Below are 16,015 nucleotides of genomic sequence, written 5' to 3'. Positions count from 1 at the left end.
CCCTACCTGCAAGTTCTCTCATTAAAACCTGTTTTCAAAACTTCATCTTTGCCCCCATTTTGTGTCTGTACTGTGGGTCCTAACCTGGATTCAACAACATTAAAAGGTTTAAAACACTGTTATAAGCATGTTATAAAAACAGTATAATTAGAATAAGAGTATGTGGTATAAACAGTCTAAATTCATCTTTAAAATATGTTAACTGTTAAAATATTAATTAATTTCGCTAGGATTAAAATGTAATCTATTGATTACGTTGAACTTTTTTTTTTTTTTTTTTGGACACTTCCGGTTTTAGCCAGTAGGGGGAGCCTGTTCCTTGCGGCTGCTCATAATATTGTGGAATAAAAGCCAACAACAGCCTGCGGTTCATTCTTTCCCATTTCTCTCCTCAGGTAAGAAAAGTGCAAAAAAAAAAACATTTACAAAACTATACACCTGTTATCATAATTAAAATAAATATGTATGTGGTCAGATAGTTCCATGTAGAGTCGAATGAGTTAGGTTATTTTAGTGTTTGTATTATAGAAGTGACTACAGATGCTCATGTTTTTATCAGCAGTTGCATGGTGTTAGAGACATACATGCAATTTAGTTATATGATGCAGGGCACTGTTAAAGAAATGTATGTTTAAATGTCTGTTTATTCTGCATTGACTTCATTACATTGTGGAATGAAAGCTAGCAACAGCGTGTGTTTCTTTCTTTCCCATCTCTCCCCTTACAGCACACTGTGCAGGGGTGTAACACTTTAACCTGCAGACATTGCTTCCCACAGCATATTGGGTCTTTATATTCCACACAGTCATCTGTAGCATTGGATTCTGCCTTAGATAAACCGAGTCTGTCCTTTTACTGTATTTGTTTGCAATGTTTGAGTAATGAAACTGGAAACAGAATACTTGCAGCTCTTTCTTCAGCACTCATGCTTTTATTGTTTATGTTAAAATCAGATGAAAAAAGTTTGTAAAAACACACAAGATATTACATTCAGCTACATATTAGTGGTTATAGCATGCTAGGACAGTAAAAAAGTATTGTGATGATTCAGTGTAATTTTTTATGTTACAGTGATATATCTTATAACAGAATAAGAAGTCCTGATACATACCACTGCCTCTAGTTCAACCTTAAGCCTCACACACCCATGCAAATTTTACACTACAAGGTACATCATTCAATTTCACCTCCTCCTGTGAAACCTCAGCACAGTCCTCGTTTGAATTAGCGTCATTTGGCTCCCCTTGTTTCCAGAATCCCTGACTCACTTTATCAGTCCCATCCACCCATTTCCACCTGCCTTCCTGAGACTTGTCTGACAGACCGATCCAGGTGCGTTTGTTATTTCTACTCACAAAAGTCAGTTCAACTTTTGTCTTTGGCATCGTCAGTTGTCCTCCTCTGGAAGAACAATCTTGTCTGCTATCTTCCCAAGTTTTTGCCGTTCCACTGGGAGAGAAATAGTAGCACTTGTTGTTGAACATGGTCCATCCTTGGGAGCAAGTTCTAGCTAGAGAAACATGTAAATAAAGAAGTGAGTTTTGGTGGTCTGAAGATAAGATTTAAGACTGGTTTTAATCAATGAGTCAGGTTTATAAAAACAACTCAAGATGGAGTCAAAGGTTGGCTATTCTTAAGAGCACATGCAAGACATATCAGATCAACAAGGAATATTTTTAACAAAATGTAAATGTATTGATAAATGCTAATGGGTCTGAATGAACTGACTTGTAAGTAGAAACAGAGTTATCAGCACAAGCTAGCTCATTAAACTAGTTTTAGCCTCATTAGTTGATCATCACAACCCTTTTTAATTTCAGCTTTGAATCCAATGCAAGCTGAACCATAAAAAAAGTTTTTATTTGTTAGCAAAATGCATTTCTTACCTGTTGGTCTGACTTTAAGCACATTGACTTCCTCTTGGAGCTGGTTTCGACTTGCAATCACACTGTTGTATTGGCTCTGCAGAGCATCCATGGTTTTGCTCAGGTTGCTGCATTGAATACTGAGCTGACTTTGTTCAACTTCAAGAGCACTTTGCTCATTTTTCAGAATATCATTCTCAGCTCTGAGAGTGTCTCTCTCTTTGGTGAGGTTGCTGAAGTAAGTCTTGAGTTGGTCTAGTTCGTCTTTCAGAGCCTCTCCCTTGTCTCTAAGAGTGTCTCTTTCCTGAGTCAGGTCACTGTACTGAGTCTTCAGTCTGTCTTGTTCAACTTTCAGAGCTTGAAGCTCATTATTTAGAGCATCACGCTTGTCTCTTTCCTCAGTCAGGTCACTGTAATGAGTCTTCAGTCTGTCTTGTTCAACTTTCAGATCTTGAAGCTCATTATTTAGAGCATCACGCTTGTCTCTTTCCTCAGTTAGGTCACTGTAATGAGTCTTCAGTTGGTCAAGCTCATCTTTCAGAGCTTTTTGCAACTGTTTCAGAGCTTCACCTTCATCTCTGAAAGCATCTCTGTCTTTTGTAAGGTTGCACATCAGGTGTCCAGACTTGGTGTCCCAACGATTTACAGCACTGGTATCTGCAACGAAAACATTTGAAACCAATCGAAATCAAACATCTCAGATTTTTCTGTTTACTTAGGCTCATAATTGAACAAATATTGTACTCACTGTTTGCCACAAAGATCACAGTCAGAAGATGAAACACCAGACACACAACAGCAGCTCCGATCCACCACACTGCGGCAATGAAAAAACACAAACAAGCAAAAAAAAAATCAAAATTTCTATCCCCTTTGTTTTTCACCATCGGCAAGTCATCATACACATATCATCACATCATATGTCACAATAAATTCAATTCAATTCAATTCAAAAAACTTGATTTGTCCCCGGGGGGGGGGGCAATTTAAGGCACGTATGACCAGCATTGAATGCAATAAATGTACTGTATGTGTGCTAAAAGGTGTGAATCTTTACCTAAGCTTTGAGGTCGTCCTCTATTCCTTGATCCATCATCAATGCTCATCTGTCCTCTGACCTCCTCCGGCATGTCGTTAAATGTTGTGGACATCCTTCAAATGTGCTGTTGGCGTCTTTCACCCTTCAGGTCTTCTTTCAGTCACAGAGTTTCCAAATGATGCATCCGACTTTATTTATTGAGATCTGTGATTTGCTGAGACTGCTAATACATGTGAGGTCATGTGAGGTTAGGGAGAAATGACCTGTACTGGAACACTCTCTGAGTTGTTGTTGATATCAGCATTATTTAAATCTATTTTTATACTCTATATTTATTCGCAAGATTAAAAGTTACATTTACTGACAAAGTTAAAGTAGCATCTTCTTACTGTTGAGTTGCCTCCTTTTCTTCTTGAAATCAACAAGTGTACCCCCAACATATTCACCTCACATGCTAGAAACAGCAGCAGTGAAACAGGATATAATAATAAGGGAAAGAGGAACATCCCCTCAAATACACTGAACAAAAATATAAACGCAACACTTTTGTTTTTGCTCCCATTTTTCATGAGCTGACCTCAAAGATCTCAGACTTTTTCTATGTACACAAAAGGCCTATTTCTCTCAAATATTGTTCACAAATGTGTCTAAATCTGTGTACTTGAGCACTTCTCCTTTTCAAGCCGCTGATGAGACAGCATGATTATTGCACAGGTGTGCCTTAGGCTGGCAGTTTTATCACAGAGCACAATGCCACAGATGTCGCAAGATTTGAGGGAGCATACAATTGGCATGCTGACTGCAGGAATGTCCACCAGAGCTGTTGCCCGTGAATTGAATGTTCATGTCTCTACAATAAGCCGCCTCCAAAGGCGTTTCAGAGAATTTGGCAGTACATCCAACCGGCCTCACAATCGCAGACCACGCGTAACCACACCAGCCCAGGACCTCCACATGCAGCATCTTCACCTCCAAGATCGTCTGAGACCAGCCACCCAGACAGCTGCTGCAACAATCGGTTTGCATAATCAAATAATTTCTGCACAAAATGTCAGAAACTGTCTCAGGGAGGCTCATCTGCATGCTCGTCGTCCTCATTGGGGTCTCAACCTGACCTCAGTTCGTCATCGTAACTGACTTGAGTGAGCAAATGCTCACATTCGATGGCATCTGGCACTTTGGAGAGGTGTTCTCTTCACGGATGATTCCTGGTTTTCACTGTACAGGGCAGATGGCAGACAGCGTGTATAGCGTTGTGTGGGTGAGCGGTTTGCTGATGTCCACGTTGTGAATCGGCCCATGGTGGCGGTGGGGTTATGGTATGGGTAGGTGTATGTTATGGACAACGAATAAAGGTGCATTTTATTGATGGCAATTTGTATGCACAGAGATACCGTGACGAGATCCTGAGGCTCATTGTTGTGCCATTCATCCACGACCATCACCTCATGTTGCAGCATGATAATGCATGGCCCCATGTTGCAAGGATCTGTAAACGATTCCTGGAAGCTGAAAACATCCAAGTTCTTGCATGGCCAGCTTGCTCACTGGACATGTCACTCACTGAGCATGTTTGGGATGCTCTGGATCAGCGTATATGACAGCGTGTTCCAGTTCCTGCCAATATCCAGCAACATGGCATGTTGAAGAGGAGCGGACCAACACTCCACAGGCCACAATCAACAACCTGATCAACTCTCTGCTAGTTTCAAGTTGCATAACAAAGACAGGTTATGGATTTTGTGTAGATTATTGATTAGCAGTTTGAAAAGGGAGATGAAAAGGGAAATGTGGAGCTACAGATATTGATTTATTCCGTCACCTGCAAACATTCCCTAACAGACCACATGGACTGCAGCCAGTAGACTCTTCTACTACAGAGCCATGTTGTTGTAATACATGGAGTTTGGTTTCTTCTTGCTGTGGCATGCAAGGTCTTCACCTCTCTGCCTGATTCTAAGTTAAAAATAGTGAAGCTGTGTCAGCATTTCTACTCTGGTGACTGACATAGTTTGGCTTCCTGAAAGTGCTGCTTCAGAAAACAAGAGTTATACCGTCTCCGGCCCTGAAACGAAACCTTCTGGATAAAGTGACAGATTGCCAATGAGTCCCCCTGACGTCATTGATCCTTTGACTCTTAACCGCCAACATGATGCTGACATTTGTTGCTTTTTGTTGATTCTCCCATCACAATTAATCCAAATGACAGAGCAACAACTAATGATCATGAAAAAAACACTTTATTGATAATTTCAGTTATTCTTTCATTGCATACATTTCCATTTCCACATGAATTAGAAACTTTAAATGCATAACTTTGTCTTCTCATTAACTCATGACGCTACAGAGCCCTGTAGATTCCCTCTTCCTCCTCTTCCTCCTCCTCCTCCTCTTCTGCTCTTCTTTGTGAATTCACAGATGAAAAACATGGTGGCTTCACACTCCACGTGAGCCCACATTCCAGTGCTGAGCAGCTCCACGCAGCTTGAGTTTGTGGTGGGAGATACTGTGGAGTTTAGCACCACCTCTTGGCTCCAAGCTGCAAAACCCTGCAGAGGGCTGGAGTCTGTGTATAAATAGCTGCCTGTTCCGTTCTGATGTTAAGAAACAGAATACATTTAGAAGTTATTCAATAATGGGAACTCTTTGAATGGAGGATAACGTTTCAGGTAAATGCGTCCTTAAATACCCAACCTACTTTAGAAAATAACAGCAATGAAACTGACGGGAACTGCTTACCGTGTCCACGCTCTGGGCCTGTACTCCTATATAAACCCCCGTCAGTCCCGCCTTACTGATGTAGTCTGCCATCAGCCCGTTGATGTTGCTGGTTTTCGGCATTGCCAGGCTGCCTCCTCGTAGCTTACAGTTCACTGAGGCCTCTCTGAACCTCTTGGGCTCCTTCACCAGCAGGTAGTACCTCTCCTCTGTTTCTTTCAGGCCCAGAAGGACTGCAGGAGCAGAGTCAGGGGTCAAAGGATACGTACACTTTGTCCATAATAATGAAGGAAAACAAACAATAATATATTGAAAGCAGAAATAAAAAAGAATCAAAACCACTATTTATTACCTTTCTTCACAAACTTGACGGCGTTCCTCAGCTTGCCCACATTGACATCAAGCTGTCCCACCACCTTCCTGTACCTGCCACAGTCACAAGTTGTGCCTGAAGGATTAAACAAAGAACAGCACAGGAAGCTAAATTTGTCCTTCAAATCCTGCTGTGTCTGTATACACTCTTGCAGTCACGCTAACCTTGGGTTATTCAAATGAACTGAAAACCATTAAATGACAACGTGATGCTCTTTACAAGCTTTTATGGACACCATGTAATCAAAACATCTAGCGTCAGGGTGTCTGCCTTCAGCATGTTTTTTTTTTAACAAGTGATTTATTTATTTACTTATTATCTAGTTGACAGTTTTGTCAATTTTAAGTCATATTCTGTCTTATTTCAAATAACCATAGATGCATGTATAAATTTAATATTTATTACGTTTTTTTTATTTGTATTCATTTATTTATTTATTGTGGATTATTTTATTATTAGTTATCAACTAGATCTCATCTTATTCCAGCGATTTTTACAGATTACCTCTCGTTATTTTAATATCTTACTTTGCTGTATTTACTTTTCGTGTAGCATCTAAGTTTCTTTTCCTGGTTTTATTATCTTATTTATTCATTTTATTTTGGTGAGCTTAATTTGCTGTCTTTAGTTTTAACATCTACCTCCAGTGTTTCCTAATTAAGATGTTCACAATGTCTTTTTTAAAATGTATTTTTATTTTCTATTTTTTTATATCATGTTCTTAACCCTGCATATGGATTGGTGGTGGTTTTTTTGTGCATATTTAATTTATTTACTTTTATTTTATTACTACCATAATTATTTTTATGAACAGCACGTTGTGTTACAAAATTATTGTATGGCTTTATTGTCACTGAATTGGGGAACTGCTATATTTAAAAAATGGCATCCTAATACACACATTTAGCATTTAAATCCACTCTAGTGTGCTGGATTGCATGGCCAAAACAAAGACAAACATCACCATCCTAACACTCTCTGAAAGATCAGTATTTTTCATGCACTTCACCGGGAGGGAGTGAACACAAACATGTCTAGAGTCATTTAATGAGAAGTAGTTACTTACAACCAAATATTTATTGTATTGCTGAAGTAATAAACTGAACTATTGTTTGCTCAGCTCTATATTCACACCCACAAATTAGACTGACTGTTGACTTTTCGTCCAGACTGTTTATCTGTGAAATGCAAAGTTTCTAGAATGTGGGTGTTGTTCTGCAGGAGTTACTCACCTGGTTTCCCTTTTAAACCATCAGGCCCTTCCAATCCTGCATCACCCCTGTCACCTGCAATAAAAATCCCATGAGTGAGAAGGTGTGCATTCTGAAATCTGTCACCTTTAACACTTTTTTCTTTTCCCCTTATTTTTTAAAGGATTAATACATAACTGATTACAGTGAGCTAACTAACCATTCAAAAATATCGAACTTACTGATTTCTGAGTTATAAAAATAATATGCTGTGTAGTTTTGCAAAACCACCACAAGATGGCTGCATCAGACACACAACATTTCAGATATGGCTGCACAAAGGTATAGATTTCCTCAAGTTAAAATTCTAACGCTGACTAAATTTTCCCAAACAGACCTCAAAATAACACAAATGTTTTTTTGAAATGCAGTGTGTTGTGATCAAATGTAATCTAGATGCTGTCCATTAATGCCTGAGCTTTACTCAGGGAATAAATGACGGTTAAGACTTTTGGGGAAGTAGGCTGCAGCACAAACAACACAGTAGGCTACTGTTATATGAGGTAGAGCTAGAACAGTGACTTATTGTACCCGTTGACTCGGATACACCTGACTGTTTGGTATGATTTGGATGGTGTACACCAGGCATGTCCAAAGTACGGCCCGGGGGCCAATCCTGGCCCATGGTCCATTTATTTATGGCCCCAAGCTTCCATCTTAAAAAGTGTTATTTATAGCACAGAAATTAATCACATTCTGAATCATTTGTGCATTTGCAGTTTCTTTCAAGCGCACAAACAAAACTAAAGTCACTCCAGAAATGTCTCAAAAAGCTTCATATGGACTACTTGTATAAATCCAAAGCACTGGGAATTCTGCAAGATGGCAATAAAGAAGAAACACAAGAACTCTTAAAGTTGACACGTTTTCATATTAATGTTTTTATCATGATGTGAAAATGTTCTTGATGAACACAAAAAGTTCAGAAGACACAAAAGAGGACACAAGACAAGATCAAAATTATGAAATTGTGCAGAAAAGGCAAAATTTGGTGCAGAAAAATTGTTCAGAATGCAGGAAAATAATTATTTTGTTATTAAATGTCTGGTGGTCAGAAAAGTCTTAAAAACAACATGAAAAAAAAGTGTGATGAAATCCAGATCGTGATCCTGCCATAGAAAAATAATGAGAATATTTTTCCCACATTGCCCGACCATAATGAAAAACATTTTCCTCCAGAAGAAGATAGTCTGTTAATGTTTACGTGGCTTGTGGAGAACTGAGGACTACCTAGTTACTGATTTATTGACAAATTATTGAAAATAATTGTTATTAAATAGTTATTTCATATATAACTTTTATGATTACTAAGTCTCAGTAGGAGCCACTGGCCCTGATGTATTCTGACAACATCAAATGTGGCCCTCTTTGAAAAAGTTTGGACACCCCTGGTGTACACTGTTACAGTTTAAAACACTATGTGAAATAAAAAATGGCAATCGTGGTGTCACGGTACTCATTCTCCTACTGCCAGTGTTGCAGCTTCACAGAGCATTAATATAAAATGATACCAGATATGCAATGAATGTCAATGCTGCAGACTTAACATACACTCCACCTGCCCTGCTGCAGGAGTCATACATCACCTCTTTACATACTCAAACATGCACATGAGAGCAGACACAAACTCCTCTGAAGGATTAAGTTAGTAGTAGTTTGTGATCCTGCTAAAGCCTCCACTGCCCTGAAACTGTTTTTTTCCAGGTGTTTTTATGAGCTGCAGGCGCTCAGGATCAAGGAAAATCCAAACCTATGACCTCACTCAGTTGCCTAAGATGGCTGATGTGCAGCAACTTTCCTGTAAGTGCATTAAACATAATGAATCCTGAGAGAAGTGAATGCTACATAAAAAGGCAAGGGGAGCATAACTGTTCCTAAAAGCAACTGCATGATATCATCCTGATTACGTTTGCTCTATCTTCAGATTTGATAAATGAACTTTGAAAAAAATGCAAAAAAAGAACCAACTTTTCTCTAAGAAAGACTGTATTTGGTTTGCTGCATTTCCATCTTGTGTGTATTAGCAGTGGGACTAATTAGGTTTCCTGATTTGGGTAAAAAATGTCCACTCGTCTTATTAAAATGTTTTCAGGCCGTGGTTATGGCGCTGCTCCCTGTGCTCCTCAGGAGGAGCTCAGGAAACTATATTTCTTCTTTCAGGCAATTATAAAGACATTAAGGCGCTGAAGAACCTCCAGGGTACACACTCTCTCTTTTTTCTATTAGTTGTTGACGTTATAGTTTAAAGTTCATTGAACCGTCTGTAGTATTGTCAAATAAACCTTAAGCACACTGAATATTGGAAGCTCTTCCTCTGTCGCACTATTTCATTTGATGTCTTTATGCAGTGTATTCAAATAACAATGCATATGAAATTGATGAGACATTTTCTTCCAGTGTAGCTTTAAAATAACTGGATGAAATTGATGTGTCACATCTTTGTTTTACCTTTGTCTCCGATAGGCCCCATTTTCCCTGCCTGGCCTGCCCCTCCTTTGAGCCCCTCTTCTCCTGGCACTCCTGGGGAACAAGAGAAAGACAGAGGATGAAGATTGCGTTAAGAGGTTTAAAGGTATTTGAGAAATAATATCAACTCGATTTCAAATTATAACTTCCCGGTCCAACACAGAATATGTTATAAACACAGAAACAATGGGCGCCGTTTTCCAAAACCCTGAATTTGATTTGACGTGAATATAATATAAATCACTGTCAAATCAGACATGCAATCTGCAATTCATAAAGTTACGTCCATCTTTCCTTGTTTTCTTTTTGTTTTCTGACCATTTCCTTCTTTCAAGCATAATCAATATAATTGCATGCTCCTGACTCGTCTTTTAGAGATCATGTGTGCCAGCCCTGAGGGTGTTTTCCTACAATCACTGCATAGTTTGGATCTAAAATTGATTCTGTTATTGTTTTCAATTTTAAGCCAGAGGATAAATAAAGGAAGAACTGCTGATTTATTCAGGAACTAACTTAAGTAGTTTTGGTTTGAAGACCTTTTGCGCAGTGAAGATTGACACATTCTGGTCCACAGAGTTCATTTCAGCATTTATTATTATTTCTGAACTTGTTTGTTGTCACCTAAATGTAGGCAATCATCTCTGTTATCTCATACCTGTCACCCTGCAATCATCAATCATAAAAACGCAGAATGTTTTGAGGAACGTGCATAAGGACAGAGAATATCAGAGATTGTGTGTGTGTGTGTGTTAAAGAGAGAGAGAGAGGGACAGAGTATGGGAAAACTTCAGAGCAGACTGAGGCTCTCTGCCAGCACTTGAATGAGTATTTCCTCAGGAAACTATTCAACTGGAAATTGATGGCGTTTCAAATACTAACTGACGCACTAGAGAGGCCTATAGCTATTAGAGGGATTTGCCACACACACACACTTGCACACACACTCACGGCCTGCTACTCCTTTCTATTTCCCACTTTCTCATGTGGACATTCGACTCGATGATTTGTGAGAAGTGTTGGCGAAAGGTGTGAGGTCTTATGGATTGTGTGAGGTCCGCTCTACTCTGTGCAGCTCTGGCTTGTGGGAAATGTCACAGTTTCAGAATAATCTGTCTGCAATTTCTGCCTCATTTTCAGCATGAATGCTCAAGGAGAGTCATGTTAAAGTTAATATTTTGACAGCACTAACCCAGAGCTGATTGTGATCAGCAATTTTAAAGGTGATAGCTGTGTGTAAAGTTAATCTGTTGCTCTATTATTACTCCGTCTATGTCCATAAAAGCAGATTAATCTTGTTTTTGCAGCACTTGTGCTTGCCAGTTAAACTGTCTTTCCAGACGTCAAGATAACAGTCCTTCCTATCACTGCAGTCGTTCTTTATACTGGCCAACCCCTCCAACTGGTTTAACGTCTGGATTCTCCAGCTGCTGGAGCATGAAAGGGGTGAGGGCCACATTTTTCTTTCTAATCTTACAGCCTCCAGTGAAAACTTTTGAAATAACCTTAAGCTACTTCAAAAACGCTCATACTGGCTTTAACGGACGAGATGTTTTGGAGGCTTAGGAAGACAAAAGTACATTTATTGAAATGCTGAACAGACGCTAAATCAGATTGCTCATGACAACTTGTTTGCTTATTCATAACAGGTACACATGAATACTGGTTTGTCTGCTCTGTGCAGCCTGATGGGCATAGAGAGAGAGAGAGAGAGAGAGAGCTGGGTCACACAAATTCAGTGTCAGATTTTCCATTTGTCGTACAAAGAGTTAATTGTAAGCGGTTATTATGCATATCTGCCAGCTCCTAACTCTTCTCTGTGTAACACTGAAGCTGGGTGAAAAGCTGATTTAACAAATATGGAACTCCAACACTTTTAAGGAGAGTGTTTGTTGACGTCAATACGCCTGGAGCAACAGTTTGTTGCCCTCCGGAGAATTCACAGTCATGTATTCCCTTTTAATGTTCCAAAATTAACCAAGTGTTTCCTGTAAAAAGGCTTAAATTAAGACAGGGAATACATGCGTCATCCGCTGAGCTGTTGACATGCTTACAGAGTCATCATAGGAACCTGCTTTCATTCCTACAGTAAGCATACACAGAAAAACCATAATGACCGGGTACGCTATACTGCTGCAAAATATCTGCAAAGTTGAAAAGTTGAAGACGGGTCAAATATATATATATGTACTTCCTCTTCTGTGCTCTGTCGAAAAGGACTCGAGCTGTGTCTTTTACACAGCCTGACGAGAGAAGAGTGTGTTCATGCGTATGTGTGAGAGACAGCCTCCGTGCAAAGTTGTTGAATAAAACAAACATTTGCAGAAAGCGGGAGGGCAGCCAGGGTCCAGGGTGTGCATGTTCGCCCAATTAGGAACTGTGTGTTCTTATATGCACATCTGCCTTCTTTGTGCTTACAGTGTTTGTATGTTTTCATGTAAGATATGGCTAGTTGGTTGACCTGCCGGTCTCTCAGCCTAGCTGGGAGCAGGACGCCATCATTTCTCACCAGCATTTAACAAGTGTACTATCTCCACAGAAAGAGCAGAGCAGTCTGTCTGTCCGAACGAATGTCTGTCTTTCTGCTAAAAAGGCTACTCTTTCAAATGCGAAGCAAAAGAAAGCGAGCCGTCTCGAGCAGGAAAAAGTGAACAGCTGACAGTTTTTAGTGCAGAGTAAGGCACGATTGAGTCTGCAGGTGATGGCAGAAATGTTAATGATATATTTGAATTACAGATGGTAGAGGGCAGCCTGGTGCTTATGAGGGGAGAGCACTACCCACTCTTTGGGCTGCATACAAGCTAAGAAGTACAGATGGCAGGTTTTCTTTAGGTAAACATCTTTCTAACAACTTTACATATATTCAAATTTATGAAGCAGGCAGGTGTGGCTCAACGTGGGCTTTTGTGCGCTGTGTGACATGAAGGCAAAGCACACTTAATTGCTGATGAGATTTTTGCTGGATAGCCAAAACAAACTAGTGAGGGCTCATGTGTAAATAATGAAATGAATGATTGCGGACGTATATGCAGCTGAGGTCACTCAGTAATGTGCAGCGTGGACACTGATTAATCAGAGGCTTAGTTTGTCTTATTAATAAACTTACAGAGAAGTTCCACTTATAAAACCTGTCACTGGTCGATGAATCCTGTTATGGAAATAATTACAACAGCATTGAACACCAACCAAAGTCACTGACAGCTGGTCTATGTCAGGGATACAAGTTTTTCAGAGTCATGTCAGATTGGACTGACTCACAGCGTCATCCAGCCTCTGTGGGTGCCATTGGAAGAGACCTGGAGTCACTGTGGTTGTGTTAATATTTGTCCCACTGAATCATGTTCCACCACAGTTTGATAACACCGGCCATAAAAGGGGACTCCACCAAGCACAAGTCATGCATGACCTTAAACGTAATGCTAATTTTAACATAACATAACATATACATGGATGCTACATACCTGAAGGTCCTGATGGTCCATTCTTTCCCAGTCTCCCCTGATCCCCCTCTTCCCCGGTCTCTCCTTGATCTCCTGGATTAAAAGTGAAAGACAGCAATAAGGAGTGTTACAGAAAACTGGTTAAGTCCCAAAGTTATGTGCACTGGAGAGCAAGTACGCATTCATATTGTCTGCACAGCTCTGTACAAAAGAACCATGTTCAAAACATGTGATGCTGTGTATAGATCACATTCAATCAGTCAATCTTTATTTATACAGCGCCAAATCACAACAAACCTTACCTGAAGACTCTTTCCAAACAGAGCAGGTCTAGACCGTACTCTATGTTCTATTATTAACAAAGACCCAATATCAAGACAGGATAAGATCCAGTCCCCTCTTACAGACAATACTCAGTCTGATCTCATCTTAATCCACCATGAGCAGAGCACTTTGCAGCATTTAGCAAGTTGCAGTGGTAAGGACAAACTTCCTTTAACAGGCAGAAACCTCCAGCAGGACCAGACTCATGTTAGACTAACTTCCTTTAACAGGCACATCTGAGTTGGGGTTGGAAAGAAGGACAGAGGGAGATGGGGAGAGAGATTATAGTGGTGAGACGAATAGTAGTAGTTGTAGCAGCTGGAGTCTGGCACATCGACAGCAGCGACTCAGAGGAACCTACGAGACAAGGGAGCTCAGGGACTCCAGAAAGATCTATGGTTAGTGACTTTAGTGGGACAGGGAGAGATATTCCATCTTCATTCATTTCAAACTGTTTCTCTTTTCAAACATACTAGATCCTTTAAGGTATTACAGTCAAAACGTAGCTTTCAGAGTGGAAAGCACAAACGAGGTGAAGGGAAGAAATATCACTGGTGGGTCCGCTGCTGTAGAGCTCTTGGAAAGAACTCTTGAGAAGCTTCAGAGTGTCTATTAGAGCTGTAATTTTGCCCCAGTTCTTGATGCCAACAGTACTTTGTATCTTTTTAAGTACTGTGCTTTGAAATAAAGGATTGTAACAACCCCCCTTATTTAGCCTGGAGGAGTACTTAGAAAAGTGATTATTCAATTTTTCAGAATGGGAGGACGCTGCAGTTTCACATGTTTCTGCCTTACAGAGGCTCCTGGAACCAGCTGAAGGACTGACTTACATGTCTAAGTATTCAGTATTAAGGCACTTATCCCTGTGATATCTACCAAATATTCTTGCAGTGATTTATCTTGTTAGTATGTAATAGGGGCACATTATGTGACGTGAGTTAGAGATGATAAATTCATCGGAAGAAGCTGTGTTTCATATCTTGACCAGTCCCATGTTCTTATGTCTCAATAAAAACAACATACTGAAGACTCTATCCGAATAGTGATTTCAAAGTGTACCAGTAAATGCAATAAAGGAATGTTGGGAAAGTCTGAATACACAAGAACAATAGATGTGTTTTTTTTTCTTAAGGCCAAGTAACACAAAAATGCTCGTCCATCCCCCACTCAAACACGCAGACATGAGAAAACACACTCCGAGGCCGACTCTGTGGTCAGTTGAATTTGAGATGAGTCTAGTACAAATAATCAGTTCAGTTTAGTGGCAGCTGTCTAAATACACACTCTCACACACACTCACTGCGGGACTTTCTCACTTGTGCCGGAAATTTGGAGAAGCGCTGACAAACTGTCTGCTCGTTTCTTATTGAGCGTATGTGATGTTACTGCTTGAACCATGTTAGCCCCTAACTATATCGGTCAGGGTAGGTACTTTATCAGCGAATGTATAACTAAGAAGCACTAACTCCCTTTGTTGTCTCAACAAAAAGCGTGTTTAGTATGGAATTTAAAAAAAAAGCCACTCAGCTTAACTGTGTTTTTTATTTGGTCTGTCTGTCTGAAGCAGCGGGGGAGCAAGCTACTGGATGTCATAAAATGGAAAACACACACAGGGAGGCATTCCCTCCAAACAGTATGGGGTAGCAGACTGCAGGCTAATAAACTACAGGACATTACATGCTCTGCAGCTTTATCATCAGCGCTGTAAACCATGAAGCATTTCAGGGGTGTTTTCTCTGATTTTCCCACCTCGACTTTTTGACACATATGTAGGTATCGGTACATTTGCATTGTAAGGAAATGTGGTTAAAGCTCATTTACATTTACAGTGAGGTCATAAACTTTATACGCTTTATCTCCAACAATATGAAGAAACAACGGCAAATATTTTGAGGCCAAAGAGATATGTAAAGCTCTTTCATAAAAGCTATCTTTGACCATCTTAAATCTGTGCAGTTAACTTAAAAACAAGGAAGAGATTATTGGGCTTGCGTTACCTTTCGCCCCGGGTAGAAGGGAATTGGTGCAGACTTCTGTAGCAGCAGATATGTAGTTGAAGACAGCTGCAAACACAAAAAGTTCCAGTAGTCTCATCATCGTCCACTTATCACTGACCTCTGGAGAAGATCCTGATTTATGTTTTCAACAACGTAAAGTCTCTCATGTAAAGATCCAGTATGCACCTACACACGGTTTGAAGTGTAACACAGATGATCAGTAAAGCAAAAACTTTCAGAACAGACCTGAGCTGGTGTTTATGGAAAAAGCTCACACACACACACACACACACACACACACACACACACACACACACACACACACACACACACACACACACACACACACACACACACACACACACACACACACACTTGTTTATTGGATCTTATCAGTGACTTGTCATAATGTCAAACAACACTTAACAGAGTACTGCATTCCTGTTTTTTCTCTGTGTTTGGTATTTCAAGTTGCTCTTGGAGTTTCAACACAATTTAGATATGGTACAGAGAAATCAAAAGAAGAGTAGTTTGTGTCAAGATTAA

General features: G+C 39.9%; 2 protein-coding genes across 2 annotated transcripts; both read right to left on the bottom strand.

The window, feature by feature from the left end:
* Positions 1-902: 902 nt before the first annotated feature.
* LOC117823062 (CD209 antigen-like protein D) lies at positions 903-3,162 on the bottom strand. The gene is made up of 4 exons (XM_034698107.1): positions 2,923-3,162; positions 2,614-2,682; positions 1,887-2,522; positions 903-1,510 (listed from the first exon to the last, which is right to left on the bottom strand). Exons 1-4 carry the CDS (start codon positions 3,014-3,016, stop codon positions 1,131-1,133), a joined length of 1,179 nt encoding a protein of 392 aa, XP_034553998.1. The 5' UTR covers positions 3,017-3,162; the 3' UTR covers positions 903-1,130.
* Positions 3,163-5,128: 1,966 nt separating this feature from the next.
* colec10 (collectin sub-family member 10 (C-type lectin)) lies at positions 5,129-15,672 on the bottom strand. The gene is made up of 7 exons (XM_034698108.1): positions 15,470-15,672; positions 13,170-13,241; positions 9,694-9,765; positions 7,228-7,281; positions 5,975-6,070; positions 5,644-5,855; positions 5,129-5,498 (listed from the first exon to the last, which is right to left on the bottom strand). The coding sequence occupies exons 1-7, from the start codon at positions 15,567-15,569 to the stop codon at positions 5,238-5,240; spliced, it is 867 nt and encodes a 288-aa protein (XP_034553999.1). The 5' UTR covers positions 15,570-15,672; the 3' UTR covers positions 5,129-5,237.
* Between the last annotated feature and the right edge of the window lie 343 nt (positions 15,673-16,015).

Source organism: Notolabrus celidotus, chromosome 12 (assembly GCF_009762535.1).
Source record: "Notolabrus celidotus isolate fNotCel1 chromosome 12, fNotCel1.pri, whole genome shotgun sequence".
NCBI lineage: Eukaryota > Metazoa > Chordata > Actinopteri > Labriformes > Labridae > Notolabrus > Notolabrus celidotus.
This window is presented reverse-complemented; position numbering and strand designations above follow the sequence as displayed.